Source organism: Triturus cristatus, chromosome 2_1 (genome assembly GCF_964204655.1).
Source record: "Triturus cristatus chromosome 2_1, aTriCri1.1, whole genome shotgun sequence".
Classification (NCBI taxonomy): domain Eukaryota; kingdom Metazoa; phylum Chordata; class Amphibia; order Caudata; family Salamandridae; genus Triturus; species Triturus cristatus.
The window spans coordinates 761,079,912-761,105,747 of record NC_140581.1 but is presented as its reverse complement, the minus strand read 5'-3'; the positions used below and the strand labels follow the sequence as shown (position 1 = coordinate 761,105,747).

At 46.5% G+C, this 25,836-nt stretch overlaps 1 protein-coding gene across 3 annotated transcripts in view; it reads left to right on the top strand.

Moving 5' to 3' along the window:
- The window catches only part of MARCHF3 (membrane associated ring-CH-type finger 3), a 339,317-nt gene that overhangs the window by 175,369 nt on the left and 138,112 nt on the right, over nucleotides 1-25,836 (top strand). For 2 of the 3 annotated variants that reach the window (XM_085632698.1, XM_085632699.1), the window contains one exon: nucleotides 9,934-10,174. In XM_085632698.1, coding sequence (XP_085488824.1) covers nucleotides 9,990-10,174 — 185 coding nt within the window. In that variant the 5' untranslated portion in view covers nucleotides 9,934-9,989. Of the gene's footprint in view, nucleotides 1-2,545; nucleotides 2,731-9,933; nucleotides 10,175-25,836 lie in introns of all 3 variants that reach the window. The other variant, XM_085632697.1, reaches the window with a different exon arrangement.

Below are 25,836 nucleotides of genomic sequence, written 5' to 3'. Positions count from 1 at the left end.
AACTAAAAAAGCCTTCGAAATTCACTAAAAAGAAAAGGTTACAGGGACATTATTGTTAGGCTTAATTTTTACTTGTACAAAACCAGTGAAATTCAGCAGTTATAGTTACCTGAGCTAACTATAACTTACGCCCCTGCAGTGCACTGCTTATGACCTCACATATTACATCACTCATGACATGGTCCGTGACAGTGAATGAAGAGGAAATCTGATACATGGGCTAAGGCATAGTTCATCACGAACAAATCATTTATAAATTGCTGTTAGCTGCCACAGCTAATAACTGTTTGCAAAAGCGGTTTTCCTCCTTTTGGAGGCTATCCAATCTCTATGCTCCCAAATTCTGGCCCTATAAATAAGAACAGGTATAAATATGTATATGGAACAGAATTACACATGGTAGCCATTAATTAATAAGTAGCTTTATAATACATAATTTACATGTTGAAATAGCCAGGTTTGAGCGACCGTTTCTTAATAGGATTTGAATGTCTCTTCCGTAGTGTATTAGAGTCACTTAGAAATGCCTTATTCTTGCTCCCTTTTGAATGCTTGGATAAATAACTTCACTGGACACCTTGGGCTGGATTACATAAAGTGCCCTGAGGGTGCAACAGGTGTTTGCGACACTGCCCCCAGGGGCTCTTTGTTATTACAGAAGGGGCCACAGACACTTGTGCGGCCCTTTCTGTAATACCGATAGCGCTGGCACACATAAAGCGCCAGCGCAGTCTTCCAGAGGGTGTTCCCTCATTTGCATGGGGGCGAGTCCCATGCAAAGAGGGAATCCCTTTGCCTCTGAGCCCATGCCGTATTACCGACACGGGCGCAGAGGCAAAGAAGCCCTCAGAAGGCACACTGACAGTGCGCTATTTAAAAGTTGGTGCACTGCTAATGCCCCTCCTGAGAGCAGTCATACTGAAGTGAAATGTTACATTAATGCAAGCGGCAGTCCTATATGAACCGAAAGCATACTCTAACGTAAGTTTACCAGGTATGCAGCTTTCCCGCCAGGACAGAAGCGCCTGCTTTCTTGATCAGTTTTAAAAAAGGGGTTGTCTTACCTTTTGACATAAGTAGAAACATGTACTGTACCTGTGCTTTGTAGATACTCCTGCCTTCATCCTGAACCTCAGGCATAATCACCAAATGCATTGCACTGCAGAATGAATTCAGACTACCTTGCCTCTGCGTTTCTAGTGATTTGTAATACGATCGAGGACAAGAGAACGACACACTCTGAGCATCCACATGAAATCCAATTAAAAGAGTAATGGGTTGAGTGTCCTCCAGCACTTGGTGGTGCCGACTTCCTCCTTCCCCGAGGCATGTCCCAATATTAGCTCCTTTCCCTCGCACATCTGTGGTGAGCCCATCAGATTACCATTCTTGTTCCTGTTGTAGTGTAATACATTGACAGCTTGGCCACACCTGGATGTTGTGCATCATTCCATCCTTCCCTCAGTCCTTTGCAAGCGTGTGGGTGTGTGGCAGGTTCGTGCAGGTGTTCTGCAGGGACCCTGCTGTATTAGGCTGGCAGGGAAGGACTCGAAATGTGTGCACAGTTGTGAGGACTTTGAATTTGTTATGGTAAGCACGCGGGTGCTACTAGAATGTGGGTGTTATCGGGAAGTTGTGGTGACCCTCGTGAGGGGACACGACGCAGGGACACCTTGGCCCCGGCAGGACAGGTAATAAACATGAGTGCTGCTCTGTATATGAAGGTTCCTAGAAGATCTGACCTAGAATGGATCCTAACTGGCCCATGGGATTCCTGACAGTCAAAGACTGCAGGGTTTATTTCCTCCTTCGTTCCATGACATAGAAGCTGCACTATGGTCGTTGTTTCCACTGCGAGTTGCCCGATAAGTCAAGCCCAGGTAGTACACCCTATGATGACAACACAGGCTGGTTTTATTTTTCTCATCACTGATTTGATTTTCGCACACAGAGCTCACGTTGATTCTGTGCACAGGCTGTTGATGGTAGGGTGTTTTGATGTGGCCATATTTTGCTCGCACTGCTTCCGTTTTTGCTTGGCTCCACCACATCTCATCACTTCGTCCAGTGTACACTTGCTTCTCCTCACACATCCACCAGGCCTCTGCATTGGCTTCTGTTCTGGCATCCTCTGCTCATTACACGTTCACTTACAGTTGGGCACATTTTCTCATCGCTCACCCTGGTACTTCTTGCATTGACATCCACGCGCATCTTCATTCACCTGAGCAGAGCCACAGGCAATGTTAAAAGCATGGAGCTCTGGGGACCTGGTGGTTCGCCAGTGGGCCCATGAAAGGCACTTAAGGAATCGTGTCCGGCAATAGGGAACCGTTCAGCCTAATCAGATTAGTCAGTGAAGAGGTCATTTGAACACAGCGTCAGCAGAAGTAGTGTGGTTGCTGTAGCTTACATCCAGCTATGGACTGGCATGAAGCAGAGCTTTCGTACCTAAGATATCTGCTATATACCGTGCATGCAAAGTAGTACCCAACTGAAGGGGAAGCCCCCACCCCAGACTCACATTGACAATGTCCTTCTTCAGGCAGCCTTCAGGAATACTGCCCGCAGGCCAGTGGAGGAGCTGGGTGAAATCCACCGTGGGAAGAGATGCAGCGACGTGTCCTTGGAGGCATCCAGCCTGGTCTGCCAGTAAAATGTCCGCGTTTCATCTCAAAAGCCCATTCTATCGGAAGCCCGGTGGACCCTGCTCAAGCCATCCTCATTGTGGTACAAACTCAACTTGAAATCCTTCTGGCTGGAGAATGCGCTTGGGGGGGGGGGGGTCAGGGGTAGATTGTTTTCTAAAAAGGGGAGCCAGGGAATCCCCATAGTCTTTGCCTGAGGCAGTGGTAACTACTCCGCCTTGCGCAGTATATTGGCATCCATGACCATGTTTCTCCGCAGTAGTGGGTATCTTTTTCATGGTTTAGGACTAGCTTTGCTTTTTATTTCAGGGGTGTACCAGTGTGTAATTCTAGGCCTCGCTGGAAAGCCGAATGCACCACTTTGTGGGCGTTATTATGAGGATTTTATTTTGTTTTAAGAACGTGCCATGGTTTACTTTCCTACAAGGTGTTTCTCTTCCAGGGGACTAGGCTTGTTCCAGCTCTGTGCTTCCAACTGAGCTGCCCTGGAGGGAGGAGGGATGTAGGCATGGTAGATAAAAACGAACCACAAATTTGAAGGAGAGAAGTCGAAATACATTCATTTTAAAATATGTGGTATCGAAAAGAGGTTGTGGTTTTGTTTACTGATTTTTAAAATGCAAGTAAGCATTGAGTTCAGGTTCAGACTCTGGGGTAAGCAGTCGGCTTGTGGCTAAGACCCAAGACTGGAGGTTAGCTTTAGGTTTGGGGGCAATGGTTAGATTTATGATTACCATTAGGCTCAGGGCCAGGGTTAAGCTATTATTGACCTAATTTTAACATTGGGCTTAAGTTCGGAGTTTAGTCTGTGTATTGAGCTTAGGTCTACTTTTGATTCATTAAATGTGTTGTTTTAAGGTTTTTTTTCCTTTTTTTGCATTTCGAGATTAAATTTTCGGGATGGTGGTCATAACCATTATAGGCATGATTTTACGGCGTTTAAATCTCAGTACTTTGTTTTCAATAACATTAGTTTAGACATTAGTAGATACATCCTTATTTACAACCGCGAGGCAGCCTACTTGTTTTCACAACTCCCAGTGGAGGCATTGCCTCGGAGGCTCCAGTGTCCAGGGTCCTCTTTCAGGTTCTCACTGAGTCTCCGACAGAACTAGAGTTGCATTTCTTTTTGCACAGTGGTCCCTGGGATGCAGGTAGAAAGGGTCATTTACGAAAGCAGAGGCTGCCCAAATGATTGGATTGAGATCTGGGGAAAGTGGAATGAGTATAGGGAGGTGTTGTGTACACCCATCGATCGAGTTAATGCCCTTGAAATGTCTTGAGTGTATACCTGTTAGGTGGTAACTTGGAGCTGACATGTTGGAGAGGCGGGGATACGCTGAGGGGATGGAAGGTTAGAGGAGGTGCTTGTTGCTCTGTGTCGTTATAATGAATAACAGAATTGTTGTTGCCACCAAAATGTCATGTTTAATATGCAAAATAAAAGGAATTTTTAAAAAACCTGAAGTTATTTTCAGTACTGCTGGATAACATAAATGCAGCAAGGGCATTCACCTCAGAATAAACCCGCTACCCACAGTGATGGGGCCTGTTGATCCTTTTTCATAGTCTGTTATGGTATTAAAGAGGCAGGAAATAGTGGATACCCTGTACTGGGTGAGGCGACAACAAGGCCTAGTTAGATTTTGCTATGGGGCAGCAGGGAGTGGATGCAAAGATAATTAAATGAGAGGACCGACAGATATACCCCACGTGTAGGCTGTATTTGAGGCCGGGAGATACCATGTGGGATATGTTGTGTATACAAAAAGATCAGGTCACAATTAGACTTAAGATGATCCGTGGAGATGGAGGATACAGGACACCAGGAACTTTTGGTTTCCTATAGAGTACCAGATACTAAAGAGTATACGCTGTCCCTTAAATGCTCATGGTACGGCAAGTACCTGCGGCCAGTTCTTAAGTCCATGGTGCATTTTAGGTTCTGCATTTATATCCCACTACATCCGGGCCAGAGACTTCAAAACCCTTGCAGTACTAGTGGGCCAGGATGGAATGAAACTCATGTTTTCAAGTTCCTGGGTGTAAAGAGCTAAAGGGTCTTATTCTCTTCTTGAGTTGGTATTCTTTACTGGCCTTTGGTTTCCAACTTTCAAAAAGGCTGTACATCGGGGTTTTTTCATCTCCGATGAATGTATACTTGTGACAGATGTACCCACACGTGCATCGCTCTGTACCTGCACAGACCAGGGAGCTTAGCTGACTTTTTTATATTAAGACTTCTGTTCCTATTGCAATGTTGGTGTATAAGCAGTGGAAAGCGATGCCTCGGTGCATGGGTCCATTCTGTGTCTGCTCAGTTTGCGAAGCTGTAAGTGGTGGCTGTGCATTTAAGGAAGGGAGGGGGCTGGGCAGTGATCACAGGGACAGAGGTGTGCCCTGACATGCAGTGTCCTGTTCTGAAGCTGCAACGAATTTGTGTCATGGAAGAGTATTAATAATGTAAGGTTACAGTCATTTGTGCCAGAGCCTCAGGGCGCCCTTCTCTCCTGAGCTGTTGCAAATGTCACCGCTACCTCCCGGCATGAGGGAGGAGGTAGCCATTGATTTGTTTGGGCCAATCCCAGCAGGACAGTTATTTCTTGATGTTATTGATATTTCACAGTTCATGACGTCATGGCTGACTGCAACACATCTGCCAACAGAGTTGTTTCTTTCCTCTTCAAACGTGTTTCTACATTTGCCATAGATGAGGATGTCAAATCTGAAAATTGTCTACAATTTCATGGTAGGACTTTCAGGATTTCACCAGATAGATGGGTTTCATTCATAGTAAAACTGTTGCCTTGTGGCCTGAAGCCAGTGGCATTTCTGAAAGCTTCAAGGCAACCTTGAAGAAAGTTATGCATGTGTGCAGGCTCAGGTAAAAGCCCACATCTCTGGTCCTCTGTGAAACATTGCAAGACTACAGAGACAGTCCACACAGCTCTGGGACGTCACTAACTGAACTGCAGCTCAGAAGGAAAATAAAAACTCCACTCTCTCAAACTGAGGAGCCCTCGCCAGCTGCACACAAAGAGGTAGGACAGCACCATTGTCTGAAGAAACAGAAGCTGAAATAGTAGGTGGTCCGCGATAGGCGAGTTGATTCTTCATATCTCTGCTAAGGAGATCAGGTCTTCACTAAAATGAAACCCTCAGAGAATTCTGATTTGCTGTTCGACATGGGTGCTCATGATAGACATGTGGCTGTATGCTTATCATATGAAGACATGGGCACACAGCAACTCGACATTTTTCCATCTATTTAACAAGGACCCCTGACTGGTCTCTTCTGAAAGAGGACACTTAGCCACATTTCTTCATCCACTGTCCTCCTATTCCACTGGTTTCCCTCAAAATTCTCCCGAACCTCCAACTTGCAGCCCAGACCTCCACCGAGTCCTTAGATTGCCTGAAAGATTTAGAACTACAAAGAAATGTAAGGGTGGAAAGAAGGAAAACCATGGCTGGGTGTGAAGGTGAGCAGAAGTGCTCTAAATACGCTTTACTGTTTGTGTGAATTAACCGCTAGTAGAAGAGTGCGGCTGCTGTGGGAAGCACTTAGCTGGCGGGTGAGACATACAGGTTTGAGGAGATAGAATTCTCTACTTGGCTACAGAAAAAGATGTGTGGGGACGGGGAGAGATGTCTACAGAGGTGCAGATCTCACGAGGACACTGTGGTGGAGTTCAGCAGATATGTAAGATGGCCTCTGCATTGACTACTTCTCAAGAGGGGAATTATTCTGGTCTAGTCGGAAAAGAACGGGGGTTCTCGAGTGTTATTGAGCTACAAACCCCTTTGCACATTAAATAAGGCATCCTCCAAAGGATTTGTGAAATAAAGAAACCAGGATTTATGATATGCTAAAATACTGGCACGCTTTCATAAGTGGTGATTTCTCCTCCTTATCACAGTGTCGGTCTCGTACAGAAAAGCCTGATTTCCTCTTGTAAACACTGAGGGATATACAGCTGTTTTAATGACATGTTTGGAGTTCGTCAATTTTCGAGAAGCTAGTAAGCAGTACCCGAAGTCTATTTTTATTTCCACCTGTATGTCAGTACTTGCCATAATCTTATAATAAACATCCAATTAATCGATAAACCTGGTGTTAAATGAATGTTTCGGTTTTTTTGGGGGCTGTGTGTATAAATGAGAGTGTGAGTGTGAGGGTGAGTGGGTGACATGAACTAGTGTGGATTTGAATGAGTGAATTTGGACGTGTAAAATGAATGAATTTGGGGTCGACGTATGACTGATAGGCGGGAGAACAAATTGATGAATGAATGAAGGCCGATGCATGGACACATCATTTTGTTGGAGGATGGCAAACTGAATGTAAGAAAGGATTACTGAATGGGTGGATAACTGGTTGTAGCAATGGAGGATGAATGAACAAATAGATAAAAGGATGATTGGCTGAATGAATGGAGGAATGAGTATGAGGATGGACGGACGGCTTGTTAGGTGAAAGATGAATTTATGAATGGTTGTCGGTGGAGTGAGGATGGCAAAAAAATTGATGGATGACCGGATCAGTGAGTCTGAGTACGTATGGATGCACGCAAATGTGAATTTGTGAACCTGTGTGATGAAAGCCCTGGTACCCTTGCACTGTGTCCATGTTCTGAATCCATGAGCTTCTGTGACGTGTGTTGAACTGGTGCACGAGTGATGCGAAATCACAGGAGCATTTTTCCCACTTTAGAAAGCACTAAGATATTTGCCAACAAAATGCACTTCATTGTGGAGTAAACACCTCACTCTTGTACATAAGTGGTTGCATGTTTGTAGTCAGTAATGCCTCATGTCCATCAAAGGCCGGGGCAAAATGCGTGCATTCCGTTTCTGTAAATCTCCCAATACAGGTGGTCTCTTTGTGACATGAAATGCTTGTCTTTCTAGCATCTGCTGTTGAGGTGTGCTGGTTAAAGATATTTGTGGAGAAATGCCTTGGAAGTATCTGTTGGGATTGCAGCCTTTATCTCGGTGGGAAAACGCTATTATCCTAATACATCTTTTACCTCTATGTCGGCAGTGTACATAATGTATTGTTATTTCGTACACTACTGCATATATTGCGTTTCTACAGAGCGTTAAGTGAGAGTAAACAATTGGAAGGTTTACTAGAATAATAACTTTTTCATATAGTGAACGACGGATGGTGTTTAATACATAACAAAATGGTGCTCAGCTTAGCAATCTTGAAGGATGGAAGCCCAAGTCAGTCTTTCTGGTATTCGAACTGCTGATCTGCATCTTTCCTCAATGACCGCTAACTCCATGAGCCATAGTGCCGGTGGTGTTATGGAACAAATAGTGGTCTAGCTCCTTTCATGCTAAGGATGTGGGAATTTTGTTGCGCAATGATGCTTTTCGTCAGTAAAAAGAAAAGAAAATAGATAATTTTTGAGAGCGTCTAATGTAGATACAGGTATATTTAATTGCTTTACGGTGGCAGCCCCCAATGACAGGAAACCTAGAGTGACCAGTAAAGCTATTTGTGCATTTATTGGACACCTTCAGGAGTCTGCTCTTAATTTCAGCTCTCAGTCACATACCACACAGGCCTAATCACGCTCACGCTCACTTCACGCTCCACGCTCAGATCTTTCATCTACTGACAGCAAGCAAAATGTGCCTAGGAGAAATGGGCAAAAAACGATGAAAAGCAAGCGGAAACACAGACTCCCTGGAGTTTAATCCCCATTCCTCAGGGCAGCCGGACGATTCCCAGTATTTCCGCAAGTACTCTTACCCGCAGCATTGGCACTATGCAGTGCATGAATGCAGGATTTGTGGTATTTATTTTCCACATTACTCCAAGTGGATATTCTTCTCGTTTCCACCCTTGCGTTAGACCAGAGTTCATTGTAATGTTAGAGGCCTGTTCTGGTGCGCACAGAAACTTTGAAGATGTGAATATTATAGCACATGATACATCAGCTTATTTAGATAAAGAGCCTCATATAATTACCTCAGTGTTCAGGTGCACTCACCGACTACGGCACGCAGAGAATCAATTACAACAGTAGAAGGGCAACTTTTCAAGGGCACTTGTCTGAATTACTAAGTAGAGCATCATGAATAAAGTGGGCACAGACCACAATTCTCTGTTAGGTTAAGAACTGGTTTGAATGCTTCTGATGATGCGCCCCTACGTGTGTTGGGGAGACCTTGCTGTCCTTTCCTGAGGTTGGGAAGTGCAAGCAGTGGGGACACTGTACTGAGGCGATGCTCCTAGCCGAATGGACCCACCACCTTCTCAATTCCTGGCTGATGCATGACCATCGTGGTTCTACAGAGGGTTTTTTGTTCTATCCCCTGTAATTGCTCGGGGTATCACAGTCATCCTGAAGCACAGCGGCTTCTTGGTTATTCAAGCCGCTGCCATCTCTATTCTGTCCACCATTGGGTGCCTGATGGATGACTGGATTTTAAAAGCCAGTGAGTAAATATTCCTATACCTCTGATTTAACTATTATTTTTTTTGCGCGGACACTTTAAAGTGGTGATCACAGATGCGTGAAGAGAGGTTAGAGAGAACCTTGTGGATATGATCATCGCATGTAGTGAAATAGGTGGGTACATTTCAGGTACCCGAGTATCTTTGTGACCAAAAAGGGGGTCAGGGCCACCTTCTTCACTGGAGATAGACCAGTTGAATTAAACTTAAGGAACACCACAACAGTGTTTAAAAGGACATGATAAAACCTGACATTGTAGAGACTTTAAGCCTTCCTCAAGCTGTCTCCTGGGCTCAGAGCAGCATCCCTCTAGGAACGTGCAGAGGAATCAGTCAAACTGGGAGTATCTGGAATACAAGTGTGTCGTGCATCCCAGACCTGAAATGCACTGTCATCTCCCAATTGTGCACATATAACTCGAGTAGTGAAAGGTGGATTCTTAATTCTGAGTTGCTATTTGCCGCACGCGAGGACCGGTCCACAGTCCTAATATGCTGCATGCCCCGATCGATTGGCTCCCTTTTCGTTGCTTGTTACTTGAGGTCGCCTCTCATATAAAAACCGATTGTTATAGATGCGCAACAGGTGTTTCGAATCTTATTTAATACCGTAAACTCTTCTTGTTTTCAATTACTATGTGTGTGTAAACTTCTATGGAAGATGTATATTTGTATTGAATACATTGAAATGTATAAGTATGCATATAAAAGCAGTTCTGCATGTGTAGAATCAGCCCTTTGGTGTACATCCGCATACTTAGAAGGGCCCCTGCTTGCCGTGTGTGCTCACGAGCTGTGCTCTGCTCTCTCTAGATGGGGATGACATCCGACCGTGGCAGCCATTAGCGGAGGCCGCGCTGTCTGTCGCCATGACAACCAGCCGCTGCAGCCACCTGCCGGAGGTGCTGCCAGACTGCACGGGCCCGGCCGCCGCCGTGAAGAGCGTGGAGGACTGTGGCGGCCTGGCCACGGGGCAGCCGCAGTATGTCATGCAAGTGTCGGCCAAGGACGGCCAGCTGCTCTCGTCGGTAGTGCGGACGCTCGCCAACCAGAGGTATGTATGTGTGTGTGCCCGTGTGAATGGGTGTGCAGGGAATGAGCGAGGCGCGCGCCCGCCCACTGAAGGGCGCCCCCTCCACTGTCTGTGCAAGAAAATATTGTCTGTTGGAGAATGGTGCTTCACTGGGTTACTGTACTGTGCCGTAGTCCGGACTCCACGTGCCACATTGCATGCAAGGAAATCAGGCTCCCATGCCTTGGAAACAGCCACAAACTGGGGGAAGGTGGGCCCCTTACAGACCCGGCCCCGATGTCACTGGAGGTGCTGCATTGTTAGCTATACCCTTGTGTTATATCTTGCTTATCCTAATGCATCAAGTCCACTACACCTTGGCATTATTGACATGACCATTTCTAGATAAATTGGGCTGAGGTCGAGCTTGTAGGTTCCCGGTGTCCCCCAAGCCCCGCAGACTGGGGAAGGCGAGGACACGTGCTCCCAAGCCCCTCTGGGGGAGGCCTCAGGTGGATACACATTACACACAGACTTCACAGGGGTACAAAACGGACGATTCGTTTATACTCGGGAATGGTGCGAAATTAGTATGTAAGCGATGCGCGCTCAGTGCCCCTGCCAGAGTGATGCTGGACCGCTGACAGCAGCGCGATGTATGCAGCCACTCACTGCTGAACGCAGCATCAAGCAAGCGCTGCTCGGGGAGGCGGTCCTCACAGGCGCTCTTGGAGCAGAGTTCTGTACAGGTGCTTTCTAAGCAGGGTTCCATTACAGGCCCTCTCTGAGCAGGGTCATAAAAAGGGGTTCCTTATAGGCGCTTTCTGAGCAAGGTTCTCTAGCGGGCTCTCGCTGAGCTGAGTTCCCTTACAGGTGCTCTCTGAAGAGTTCTATATAAGATTCTCTTATAGGCGTTTTCTTAACCGGGTTCATTTATAGGCTCTCTCTCTCTCTCTAAGCAGGGTTCTAAGAAAGGGTCTCTTATAGTGCTCTTTGAGAAAGGTTCTCAACCCTGCCCTGAAAAGGATTCTCTTGCAGGCGCTCTCTGAGCAGGGTTCAACTACCTCTGAGCAGGGTTCTAAATAAAGTTCTGTTAAAGGCACTGTCTGAGCAGGGTTGCCCTACAGGCGCTATTCCAACACAGCTCCTTTATAGGCTCTTTCCGAGCAGGGTTCTCTTCAGACTGTCTAATCAGGGGCCCCCACAGACATGCTGCTGTAGGCTGGCTTTGCAGGTGAAATAATTTGTCTGTGAGAGGCGAGATTTTACAGTGATGACGATATTTTGCACAGCACTGAACAGCAGCAGTCTCTGCTCACCGATAACAAACGAGTTTAACTGCTAATGTAACTGCCAAACACATAAAGTTGATTATCTTCCATGCGAAATCTGTGTTTAGCTGCAATTTTGAGACATGGATTTAAGGCTTGGAAAACTGCGTATTAAATTTAAAACCTGGCATTCCAAAAAAGGTGTATTTTTTCCTGCAAGTTTATTGCGCATTTCTGGAAGGTAGTGTTGCCAGACAAAAGAAGCAGACTACACATTTTTGTGGCAATGTAGCGTAAAGCCTGATATAAGTGTACGCGGAAGGTCAGTCAACTCCGTGGAATTGGAAACTGAGCTTCGATTTACAATGTGGTGGCCAGTTTCTTTTATACACTTATAGCGTAAAAACGTCATATGTTTGCATAATCAATTAGGCATTTACTTAAGCACAACTTTATATCAAAAGTAATACTTTATGCAAAAAAAATAATTACATGATTATGAAATGTGATACCTGTGCACGTGTTAGTTGGTTCTGTTTCTACGCCACCGCTTGTACTATCGGTTGTCTTTGACTTATCTCTTGGAAGCCTAGCAATACTGTACTCCCTACATTTCTACTACTCTATAAGGCCTAACCTCCCCCCATCCTGTGCTTTTGTGATACCTTCTCTACATATTTTCCCATAGACGTGTTCTCGTTATGTGGGCTTGTATCTTTCCATTTCTGCTATGTCTAATTATATTTCTCTATTCTACTGAAGCTTGTGTCTACTTCTCTTCCCCGGGACCTGACTCCATTTTGTGCTGCTCTTCTTTTCTACTTTTCGGCTGAAGACGGCTGAAATGCCAGAAACCGGTCCTAGGAAGCTTGTTTCCGGTCCAGGGAAGGCATGGCTTGGCAGTTCGGGCTGGACTGTTCCCATGAGGCACAGGGTCAGACTGATTTGCATATGGCCATGTCTGAACTGGGGTGGCAGAGTGGGCTGAAGAACGGTGATGGATTAAACCCAGATCAGTTGACTGGGGGTGAGTGCTTGCAATGTTCAACACTCCGTCCATCATTTCCTTTGGTTTTGCTTCTTTTCTACTATGGCAGATAGTTTAGGCTTGTATTTCTCCTTAATATGTACATCTGCACATGACTTTCTGCCGATGCTTGCATTGACATGTATGGGCCGTCTTCATTTTCGACAGTTATTGTAACAGTAGCCCGCTCAACGAACAGTTGAAATGATGCAAGAAGAAATATGCAATTGAAACAGAACCGATGAGTTATATTATTGCATGCACTGTGAAAGAATGAAACATGACTACCTTGAGAGAGAAATTCGTAAATACTTAAAACAAATTACTGCATGAAGATCTATAAGTTTGAAAAAGAAAAAAAAAACACAAATTCAAAGAAGTTAATGCAAGGGGGGGTGGAATTAAGTGGGGGAAAAAACTAAGCAACAACATGAAAGTCAGTTCACCAAAATGCCATGGGTAGCATGAGTGACATTGCATGCCCTTTGACCCTAGTGACTTCACAGGAAGTGACCTCATTTAATCTTTGACTTGGTGGAGGTCATGGAAAGTGATGTCACACAATCATTGATCCTGGTGTCATTAACAAAAGTGACATCACAGAAATTTATAAAAATAAAACCTACAATTTGTAATACTGAAAAACAACAAAAGTATTTTAAAGTAGGTAAAAGTTTGCTTTAGTTATCAGCCACATTCACTAGGCTGTTGTGTTGATGTTCCAGGGGCTCAATCACAAAAAGCCAGGAGACTAGAATAGGAGAGCAGCTGTCAAAGACCAGGAGAACATCTATCGTAGAACAAGAAAACTTCCATCATAGGCCAGCTACAGCCATCATTCTCTTACACATCGCTTCAAACGCTCTGACACTGGCTCGTACCTTGGGCTCAGTCATAGTATGTCAGCCATAATTTGCCCATGCAGAACCATACAAGCATAGACATAGCGTCAGAGACCTAAGTACAGCCTTAAAAGCCCAGACAGAATCTCATTAGGTCTTGGCAAACCCAGTGGGTGCCAGGCAAAACCCAATATGCCTGTGCTGCCTCATAATATCATAAGCATTAATCAAAGGCTAATCCTGGCTGGTATGTATGTATACACTCTCCTTATAAGAGGCAATCTGCATACAGAATGCATCTACCTAGCCCCAGAAGCAAATATACCCACCAAACAGCAGTCACTCTGCTCACACACAGTTTTCAATTCTTTGGTTTTTCTCCAGTCAAATCTGACTGCATGCATGCACAGGAAAACTGTGTGCCTATTCTGGGAAATGCATTTTACTTTAATCACTTATTTATGTAACATGGACCTACCTTTGAATCATAAAAATGCATTTTTGTTTATAAATAAGTTGATATTTCCAGGGTATCTGCTTTGGACACCCATTGCATACATTCTTAAAACACATTCTAACGTAGGTACAGCCAACACACATTCCTCAAACACGCAGAAAAGCTAAAAAAAAAACGAATTTGCATGCTCGCATTTCGACAGCTAAACCATACTGAATGAGACACGCAAAGAAAGTCACTCTCTCGCTAAGGGTCGCAAGCAACCTGCCAGGGGCCAGAAGCTGCAGTCTAAATGACGCCCAAGAAAAATCATCCCATCTGCAATGACAGTCACGTCGGCTCCCAGACAGTGCGTATTAAAGGAAACGCAGCTCAGCCCTCGTTCTTACAGGAGGCAGCGCTACCACGACTCTATAAGCAGCCTTCACAGATCAGGAGATAAGAGTTATTACATTTCACTGCTAAAGGCCAGATATGTCATGCTACAATATTTTTCTGTGGCGCAGCGATCTTTGATTCGATGCCCCGTGGCAGCTGCTAGGTGTTTGGACGCTTGTTGCTGGGTTGGCGCTGCTGGTGGGTGTTCCAGTGGGGGAGTGGGGCGTGTAACCCTCAGTCGTGACCCGTATTGTTTGTTCAGACCCTATTGATTTACTTACTTGTTTTTTTCTGTAGCATGAACATTACCCTTGAGACCCAGACCTAGGCACCGAAGTGGCTAAATCGCCACTCAGGCTGGGTCTGAGAGGCAGGCACAGCATATCACAGGCCGCTCCAGTGTACTGGGGCTGTGAAGCAGGCGGATGCGCCACATACATCAGGATTGTTCCAAAGACGCCCCAGGTTTAAATGACAAGCATCTAAGAGGTTTACAAAAAAGGCAAGCAAATTCTGGCCAGTTTGTACTGTCCGCCTCATTGGAAGGTTTTTCAGGTCATCAATGGATACCCTTCTGAAATGGACTGGAGTGTCTCAGAACTGGCTCTCAGAAGACCGTTCCTTTTGGCTTTGTCTCCACGAAGGGTAGGGATTGCCAGTCCCGACTGAGAAGGCTACTGACATATTCTAGTCAGTCAGTCATTCTGTATTCGATGATTAAAAAACACCATAAAAACACACATGTACAAACGGTTAAAAATACAGTTAAATCATTACCAAGACCCTGACTGCTGCTACATACAGAGTTAAAAAGGAGGCTAGACAAAACAATTCATTGTAATGATGACAATCCAGCTTACTCTCTAGTTGCCCTCAAACGCACCGCACTTTTAATAAAATTCATGATGCAACATAATGTAAAGGGGTCAGCCGCTTTTTGCAAGAGGATTAGAGCCTCTTTAGCATGTATTAATTTAGCTTGCTTTAAAATTCCTACCAAAAATCTACGCCTAGGCATTGAATACAAGGGACATAGGAGTACAAAATGAAGGGTGTCCTGCGGAGACCTATTGTCGCAGCCGCAGGCACCCTTCTGCTCAATTGGGAGTATAAAACCTGGTGGGTCAGCCAGTAGATAAGGTAAAAGATTGAGCCTAAAACGAGACATTAAAAATCTATCCTGTGCGTTATACATAAGATAAAGATTCGGCTCCATTCCATCGATATTTTTTACAAGGCTATAGGCACTCACAGTACATTTGATCCCTTCAACCTCTGCTCTGTTTGTAGTTCTCTGGGCCAAAAATGCTCTCTTAATAAACAACTTATCTTGAGATACGATCGTTGTCGGTTTTAAAAAAAGATCCTTGCGGCCAAGGTTTTCCAAACTGGTCAGTACATATTTCAGCCATGGTATACTATTGCTTTTGTCCCTTCCCATACAGTCACTTATAATTTGTCTGCTTAAGGTAGCCTCGGGATTTGACCAGATTTTTAGCCATGCCAAGATGGGTCTAAGTTTAATCAAATCTTCTAAATATGGGCTCTCTAATTCTCTATGGGCTATTACAGCTGGGGTACTCTGCGGTATTTTCAAAATTGAGCGTAAACATTTATTTTCCTCCCGCTGTAATTGCTGGATGTTTACAAAACCCCATACCTCTGCACCATAGGTGGCCTTCGAACAACAAATAGAACCATAAAGGATCATTGTTTGTTCGGGGGACCAACGGCCCACCCTCCGCCCATAGCCTGCAATAGCACCATTGGAGGATATCAATTTACAGCAACGTTCCTCCACCAGGGCCTTAAATTGTAAAGAGCCATCAAATAGTAGACCCAAATACGAGAATGACTGTACCTTTTCTAATGTGTGGCATCCTATCTTGTAAGAGAAACTAGTACAAGGTTTATTGCGTGCCAACATCACATATGATTTACCCAGGTTATCCGACAGGTCTAAAATTTCCATGAACTTTACGAATCCGTCTAATAGAATCTGTAGGCTCTTTGGAGTACGTGCAAGTAGGACCGCGTCATCCGCATATAAGAGTACCGGGATAGGACGCGATCCTACGCTTGGGCAAGTCTTTATTGAGGGATTCTGGGTTTTATGGGGCAGGAGAACCTGAGGCCTGTTATTCTTCAGACAGGAGTGCTAGAGACTTGTAATGAGAGAGCTGCAGGGCACAGTCAGTCAACATTCTTAAAAGACACTTGAAACCTTGCTGTTTGACTCTGATTAACTCTCAAGGTGGCTTTTGTTTGGTATCAGTCCAATTAGATTTTGAGCACCGGGACGCTTAAGTTGAAGCAGCCGCGTGGTTACAGATGCCTTTGATTGATTGATGGATTTATTTGTATGTGGAGTGACTATTTGGCAATGAAGTAAAGTATCCAGGGGAATTTTAGGTTTCTTTGTGTGAATTATTACTCTCTATTTTTTATCACTGACCTGCCTGTGTAACCATTTCTAAACGTACTCAGTCCTCAAACACGAGGAAGCTTTCCTTATTTTACCACTGGAGTATGTCCTGCTCTAGAAGCTTGTGATACACCTGGTGCACGCATCCTTGTGCCTAGCATAACACGCTATGCAGTGTGCCCAATTGCCCTTTCCCCTCTTGGCCCACATGGTGGATCTGATCTCCGGCATCAACAAGCCCAATCTTCAAAAATGTATTTTCTTAGTTGATATGTAAACTACAGGACCCCATAGTGCTACTGGGCCTTCATCTGTCACTAAAAACAACGCAGCCCTTTCAATCCTCGAACGCTTGGTCACGTCCACACACCGTAGTGTCTCAGATGACCGTGGTAACATGGAATCTAACCATTTGTGGTCCAACCAGTAGGTTACTAGGATAATCTTTACAGTATCCCCAACAGCCCCTCATCATGTACATAAATATAGAGAGAATCTGGCGATGACTGCCCTCCATTTCCCAGCCACCCCTTTGTACATAAGGGAAAGCGTGTTTCCCTTTAGTGATGACTGGTCCAAACTGGGCCCTCGACTAGTAGTCATAGAAATATCTCCGGCTGTGGTACAGTTTGGCAAGCAGGGTTAAAATCGTTGTGTGGCCAATGCTGTTTTGCGTGAGAATCGCCCTGCTGGTTAGCTTTCTAGTGGTTGTAGTTTTTACCCATTTAGGAAGACAGCAGCTCACTTGTTTAGTGCTAATTAGGTCAATTAGTTCTTCTCTCCACCCCCCCCCCCCCCCCCAGTGCACATATCAATTCCATGTTTGTTTTCTTTTGTGGGCAAGTTCAGGATGTGAGGAGTGGCCTCTGACTGTTCTGTTTTCCACAGACTGGTGTTGTGTAGGGCGAATGCTTCTTACATGAAATTTGCCTTTCTTCTCTAAAGGGTTCTTGTCTCCTCCCACCGAGAGGAGCTATTCATGTGGTATAAATTCCCAGAGTGGAAACCCACGGAGAGAACAAACTTTAATTTGGATGTGTATTAATATGCGAGGGTTGCAAGATAATGCTTTCTTGGGATTTTCTCATTTGCATAGCAACGATGCACTGTAAACACCTAGTCATGAAGTGCATAAAAAGTACCTGACTTACAACTTTTTGGGTTTTTACATCTTTTTATTAAATATAGGCAGAAAACATAGCAAACAGAGTAAAAGAAATGAAAAGAAAACACAGGATGAGCTACAGACACATAAGGAGTCATTACGCCCATGCTGGGCTGCAATGAAGGCACCGCACCGTTACATAGATAAGTCATCACAGGATTCCTACTCGTAGACTGTTTGATAGGACAATCTGTACATCATAGGAACACAGCCACAAGAATCAATCCGTATCTACCAATGCAGTCAAATAACTACATGATATGAATCAAGGAGTGTGTAGATCATCCCTTATCTCCACATTCTGGACATATGTGCCCCGGATCGCACCCCCTGTCCCATCACTCCCAAGTCTGAGAGCTTCCACACAAGCCCATTTAAGCAGCACACGGCCCCAGCACAACTCGTCGGGTGGGGCTTGCGATTTCCAGGACATTAACCATTTAAGCAATACAAATGCCAAATCAACAAATCTGTAAGTATTTGCCCCCCTTGGACCTTGTGCATAATCCCAATAAACAAGACTCTGGTGTCGTTGGGAGCGCTGTGTCAAGCATTGCAGATGTTAACGCTACTATTTCAGCTAGCTCCGGACACTCCCACACCATGTGGATGAACCCCGCATCCATAGTCCCACACCTGCTGAGGTGTAAGATATGTCTGGTGTACATAATTGAACTGTGTGAAGCGGAAGCACGAATTGTGTGGCATGGTACAAACCTGTTCCAGTGCCTGGGCCCTATGCTTATTCAATAATGGCACATGTAAATTGCGCGACCAGCATTCCTGCGATTTAGGGACTGGTTGGCAGCCGTGATTTAGTAAGGCTGTATATAAGGTGGTTATAAGCCTGTGTGCACCCCATGTGTGAGGGCTGTGTGTAGCGAGGAGCCGAGGAGGCTCTGCCCAACCTCGCCCCCAGTGTGATGCTGCCGCTCAGAGTATCGTGTGATATAGAAAGAAAAACAAGGGGGGGAGTAGAGAGGTTCCACTCAACGAGTGGTGGAGGTGGATACTTCCTCCCAACAAAGCGTACTTAAACAAAGGGATCCACCCGCATGTATAATATATCAAGAGACTCCCGTTCATACCATGTGTGTCCCACGGTCGTGGAGAATACACATCAGTTGTTAAAATACCCCTCACACACCAAAAGGGCCCTTGGTGTCATGCTTCATCATAGGGGTCTTCCCGCCCCTCTACGGGACGGGGCGTGCTACGACCAGCGTATACGTGGGAGCACTGTTCTTGGTAGGACTACTATGTGTAGTGCAGGGGTGTGCAAGGAAGGGTCAGGAGTGAGTGGAGAGTGATTTTAAAAAAATACCTGGCTCACTGGACTAGGAAAATTTTTTTATTCTGCCATCTAAGTTGGTATTAGTAAAAATGTGGGGGATGGAGGGTGTATGCCTCAATGAGCTTAACCTCCTGGTGTCGACATGTTTCGAAGCTTACCCCAAGCTTCTTCGTCAGGACCTAAGAAGATCCCTTCCAACGATGCACTGTGATGTGGTGAAAAATAGTGGGTGAAAAAATAATAAACATAGGAGGTAAATAGCCTCCAAAAGTTGGTACCGCCCCACTGGGTCTTACATACTCCTCGTAACCTAAATGGAGAAAATGGTATGAAATGAGAGATACACAAGACATTACTGTTATAAGGATAGACGTTCATTCCGTCGTGTTTAAAACAGTGATCTGAAAAGGAAGTGAGCGATGATCGTCTTCTAACGCTATCACGTGATCTGTGATAAATATAGTGTGACATACTACATTAAAAACACACACTAACAAAACAACAGAAAACACACACTCTACTCAGAAAGGAAACGAGGTTCCTGTAGGGCGAAAATGTCATTTGTGGTTGTTTGCATGCCCAACAAAGCAGAGAGAAAAAAACAACACATACTTGCTGCAAAGAGGATAATTTCCTCATGAGCTCTTTTACCGGGTGGTTGAAGTGCCAAATAGGCTACCTAAACAGCGGGAGAGGGAAATGTAATCCAATCGTCATTTTAGAAGGTAGACCTTCCACCTGCCGGCTGTGCCGTACTTACGCCTCCTAGGATCAGTGTCCCGCTCAAAAAACCACCCCGGTCGGCTCCGTCGATAAATTCAGATCGGAGATATTGTACTTTAAATATGTCAGAGTGTCCGGCATCAATGCATCGGGAGTCCATGAGATCCTGAAAGGAGAGAAACAACCCCTCTCCATACAGGTACCCCATATATGTTAGCCCCGCTTCCCGCCAGCTCTGGACCCCTTGATTACAGACAGCCCCTTGGAGTGCCACCAGCTGCCCCAGAGGAATTAATGGGGAGTATGCCGTTGATGTCGCCTTTCAATTAAAATAATGCAGCCAACAATCTCACTCAACCTGCAACTGGTGCGGTGTGCGAAAGGGCCGTATTCCTGACGAAGAGAGCCGGGTATAAAGAGGTGTCCCGTCTAGCGATCTACTTACCGACGCCTGCTCGGAGCAGGGGGGCCTTACCAGCCAGCGAACCGGCTATTGCAGCTGCGCCGCAGCATAATAAAGCTCAGAGTTAGGGTCCCGGGTCCCCTTTCCTCTATAGGTTTGAAGAGCCGGCAGAGCATCAGCCAGCGCCTAGCAGAACCCCCAAATCAACTCCACAAGGAGCTTTTGAGTTCCGTGAAAAAGTGAGGGGGAAGCCAAAGGGGCAGTGCCGCAAAGAAATACAGTAGGTGAGGGAAAATGAGCATCTTAGAAACTGCCGCTCTAGCCACCGGGGACAGAGGCCGCGATGTCCAAAAAGGTAGAGACCTCTAAACAGATGCCCATCAAGGAGGTCATGATCATTATGATACACCCGTATACCCAGATTTTTAAATGTGGTGAACTTACACACCAACCTGGAAAGAGGCAGCCCCTCCCCCATCACATTCTGGGACCTGGTATAAAGGAAACGAATAAGATTTAGGACAATTACCTCGGAGACCCGACATTGCTATACAGTCCTCTAGGGCGTCCATAAGACCTGGGAGCTATGCCACAATGTCGTGCAGATACAGGAGGGCATCATCGGCATAATGTGGGATCCCATGCTGCACCCCTTGTGATTCTGTGTCCCATGCACGCTCACGTAGATGTAATATACAGGCCAATAGCTCCATGGAGGGCAGCCCTGTCGAGTGCCCCTCTGTATATCGAAGCTGGCAGAATCAGCTGTCCCGTCTTGACCCATGCCACCAGGTGGTCGTACAACGCTTGGAGCCACCTCAAATACCTCTGGCAAAAGTTCACCGCCTCCAGGGTCGCAAGCAGATATCCCCATCAGAGGGTATAAAAGGCTGCTTGCTGTCCAGTGATACCACCACTGGAACATCCTTTCCAGCTCAGGCATCACCAATCAGGCCAAGGAGGTGACAAATCTTCCAAAAAGTGTTATGTACGAGGTGTCCAATAATGAGAAGCAATCGGTTCGCCAGAACCTTTCCCAATATTTTACTATCAAGGTTCAAGAGCGACAGTGGCCGATAAAACCGTACATCCAGGGGGTCCTGGCACAGTTTAGGGAGCCTCACTATGAGACTCCCTTCAGAATATCTAGTAATCTGCCCATATTCCATGCTTCCTTATACATATCTGGTAGTTGGGGTGGAAAGCTTGGCAACGAAGGCTGCATAGTATTCTGAGGGGAGGCCACCCATACCTGGGGTCTTAGCCTGGGCGATTTTGTGTTAAGACCAATCGTCTCTCTTCAATCTGCAGGGGGGCATCGAGCTCCGCTCTTTGAAGCAGGTCCAGTCGGAGCAGAGGGAGACCCTGGAAGAAAATCCCCAGGGCATCAGCGGACAGGGCAGAAGTCTACGAGTACGAGGCACAATAATAATTGACGAAGGCATCATTTGATTTATATCGGAGTATTAACAATACATCCTTCATCTAATCTCAAATCACTGATCGGACAGCATCAGCTACGCCAGGAGCCATCCTACCTTCTCAACCTCCGCATGTAACCGGGCCAGATAATGCTTATAATCCAATTTCCGGAGTCGAGCTTCCAATCCAGATGCTCTTCCCATAGCTGACAAAGTCTATCGGCTGCAGCAGCACACCGCAGTGGTTGCATTTCCAGTTCTCATGATTCTTCCTCCCTCATCTGAAGTTCTGTGTATTGTCTGCCTGACCTCCCAGGTCGGGCCAATGCTATAACCCTGGATGACTACCATATGAGCATCCCACTCTGCTGCCCAGTTTGAGGCGGACCCCGCATTCAGTGTAAAGTACTGTGACTTGTGTCGCCAGTGCATCACAGAACGGAGCATCCCGAATCACCTCCAGGAGCAGCCACCACGTGGTAATACGGGCCTTGGCGTAGCGAAACGTGAGGGGGCCTCCCTGCAAGTTATGTGGAGGGGCCCCCTCCGGACTAAATTGGGAGCTCTCTGGCCAAAGTACTGTGCTGAGGGACCCCTGGAGCTTGGGGCCCCCCACACAGCGGGGGCCTGTGTTACGCCACTGAATACAGGGATGAGCCCTCCCCCCCCATTACAACACTAGTACAAGCGGCCAGTGATCGGACAGTGTCCTCACCAAATATTCAGAGTGGACAACTATAGGGCAGAGTGCGGCGGAGCAAAGGAAATGATCGATCTGTGTGTGCTGATTGTGCACTAGGAGGTAAAAGGAGTACTCCTCCTCATCCTGATGGTGTTGACACCATATGTCATGCAGTCCACCATTAGACAGCCAGTCCCGGAAGCGGTGGGCCACTGCGCAGCCCGCCTCCACCAGCAGCAGGGCAAACTATCTTGGGATATATTCGGGACACAAAGTCCACCCTCCACCCCCCCACCCCCCCAAACAACAGGGATATGAGTGTTCTGAAGGAGAGTCTGGGTGAGACAGTCCAGGAACGCAGAGTGACCAGTATTTGGTGCATAGATAGCCAGCAGTACAAGGGGTGCACCATCCAGGAGGCCTTCCACCACCACGTACTTACCCTCCGTGTCCACACTATGCATCACCAGCTCGAACGGGACCACTGGTGCAATCCAAATCAAAACCCCCGTGCATATATCAATGTCGTCATCCCACACACCTGACCTCTCCATCTAACACAGAGTTCATGCAGTTCCAACGCTGTCATGTTGGTTTCCTGTAAGTACCCTATATGTATATGGAGACGTTTCAGATAGGAATGAACTTAGTGCCTCTTTGCAGGAACAACTAGGCTCCTCACTTTCTGCATTAGCAAGTTATATTGCGGTGACAACCTACTGGGGGGGGGGTACAGTCATGTCGGGGGTTAGTGTTGGGCAGGCCCTTGCTTACTGTGCCAGGGTGGTGCACATGCCTCAAGGCCAAGCATAGTCAGAACGGATTATGTGTGTAGCTCCTAACACTAGAAAACTTATACAAAGCCAACCCTTCCCTCCCGCCCTGTTTAGGTACCAAGCAGTGTCCGGACAACAAAAATGGGACATGTTCACAACAAACCAATACAAAATAAAGTGTCACAGTAAGTTCCCCCCACCCCCTTTCCAATCCCGGGCCTCTGCATATCGTTTATCTGGTAGAGGGGCGCGGGCTTTACCATTCCAAACATTCAGAGTCTTCAGAGCAGGTCATCCGCTAAGAGAGGGGTAAGATCTGGCCCAGGTTGGTCATCCCCTGGAGAGTCCGTCGTTTCATTTGTGTCGGAGACAGCAGTGGAAGTGCAGTCCACCAGCAGAGCAGCAAACGGTTTGCAGACTGGCGCAAAACTTCTGGCACCACCTATGCTCGTTCTCTGGCTGCCCAATCAGTGGAAGGGCGATTCCGCTGCTTCCCAGTGCGACGATGAAGATGCGATCTCCGCTGGTGGGGTTTCCGATGGCGGAGTTGCCATCTCCGTTGCATGGTCGGGATCAGCTTCCTCTGCCCTCTGTTGTAGGGCAGTGATGTCTGCGCACATGTCTCATAGGTGGGATTGTAACTCCTGCACCACGGGGCACATCGAAGTCAACGCGAATTCTGCACAGTCTACCTCTTCCATTAACTTCTGATGGTCATTGCGTAGCAAGCCCACATCTATAGACACTGCGTCTGTCTTCGAATCCAGGGTGCTCTTAGTGTCCAGTAGAGCTTGCAATATCTTTTCAAAATTGCCCCAAATGTTTATCCATTGTGACTTTCAATTGGCTCACGGCATAATTTCCTGGTGGCAAACCCCGTCCCCAGTTGTGGAGTCTGGTTCCGCTTGGGGCAGGGGGGCACCATAGGAGATTTAGGTTTAACCATCATCACTCACAGAGGGGTCAGGTGTTATCCAGTGTCCGTCTGAGTTCTTCAGTGCCGTGAGACCACCAGGTCTAGCAGGCCACCACGCCCTCCCGCCGCAAACATCTGCATCGCATCCAGAGTGCCCAAGCGACGCCAACTGGTATGGGCCAGATGTGCCACCCTTCTGTCCCCTCATAAGTAGACACACCTAGGTGCCCCCTCCTGGAGCCGCCCAGTCCACAATAAGTGTCTATTTAGCAAGGCGCACAGTTCGTAGGGGTCCTTGGTGCGAGGCCAGTGCTGCAATCTGGACGACTCACCAGATCTGCAGGCCCTTCCCGTGAGCCCCACACAGCTGGCGCAAATTAAGCCTCATATGGAGGTCGAAGGGCACCTATCGCTGACCCACCTCTTAGAGTTTCACTGGTCCAGAGAGTGTATGGCCTCTGGCCCAGACTGTGATTGAGTCGGGGCGCCAGTACTACTGCCATTCCCTACCGCAGGCCCCACAGGCCTGGCACATATCCATAAGATCCTCGGTGTGTTGGGGGTCTCCGATATGGTTCCAGTGCCCCACCGGGGCAAAAGCAGCCACTCACAAATGTCACTCAGCCAAAGATCACTGGTAGCAGTCAAGAATTCAAGAACAGTCAGGGAGAAGCTCATATCTCATCCTCAGGAGGTCCCACCTCCGTTTTTAGACCGCCCTCTGGCCCCTGATATTATTGTTGCGGTGCCATATCATCAATCGTCACGCACCACTTCCATCAGGGTTCACTCACTCCGCCGTTCCCTCCAGGGGTCCGGCGTGTTATTACAATGAATCAGCCACTAGCGTTCTGGTGCAGACGCCCGCCGAAGAGCTCCCCCGGCTGCGCCGCGTGCCCCCATCCACACCAAGCGCTCGACACTTGCCGACCACAACTAGGAGGGGAGGGAGGAGGATGCTGCACCCTCTGTCCACAAACGTCACTGGGAAGGGATCCTCCGCAGATCACCATCAGGGCCGTCAGGCGTCACTCCGCGTCCGATGGTGCCACTGTGTTGTGTTGAAGGCAGTGGTCGAAGTGGGGGAAAAAAAGTAGGGGAACTGTGGGCAGACAATCAGAGGGCGGGAATAACCCAAGTATTGGATCAGTGGGCGAAGCCAGAGGTGTGGCCAGAATGGGCAAACATCCCAATTTTTGGCATTTGTTTGGTATTTTCACTGCCTAGTTTAATCAACCAATGGATACACATGACTATTTAAGGTTATAATGAGTTTTTGACATTAAAATACATTCACAAAGTGGGGTATGCTTCTAATCACAGAATGTCCGAAATAAGATAAAATGTGGAAGCACAAGCCATTTGTTGCCGAGCGATGGAGTTTCTGTCATCAACACTTCTCTCTTTTTCTACAACAACAGTTCAAACATGAATGGCAAAATATCCTAGCTTGCAAATGTTTTGTATATAATTATGGCTCTGCCATGTTTGCCTCATAATGCAAGATCTGCTGCATGATCTGACCATTTAAACTAATACATTGATGGCTTATTGCAAAGGGTGACTGTTCACCTTTCATACTGCAGCATGTGTAATGTTACACTGTTACTAATAAGGCAAAATCTTCCCATAGACTGTTAGGATGTGTACACATGCTAAAATAATAAAATATCAGAAAATATACTGCATTACTCTGCAGTCTTTTTTATATGCATAATTTAGTCAACACTGCAGCATAATTTTGTCCTCTTTTGCTGCATAATTAATTCCAGTGGCCCCCCAGCAGGCACCACATGTTAAAAGTGCTTGTGAATGAAGCAGAGAGACTGTGACGTTTGCAAACTTAGTTTGGTGTGCGTGCAAATCCTGCATTGCTAATCCCTGGTGAGTTGTTGCTACTACTGCTGAAACAAGACCAGTGGAG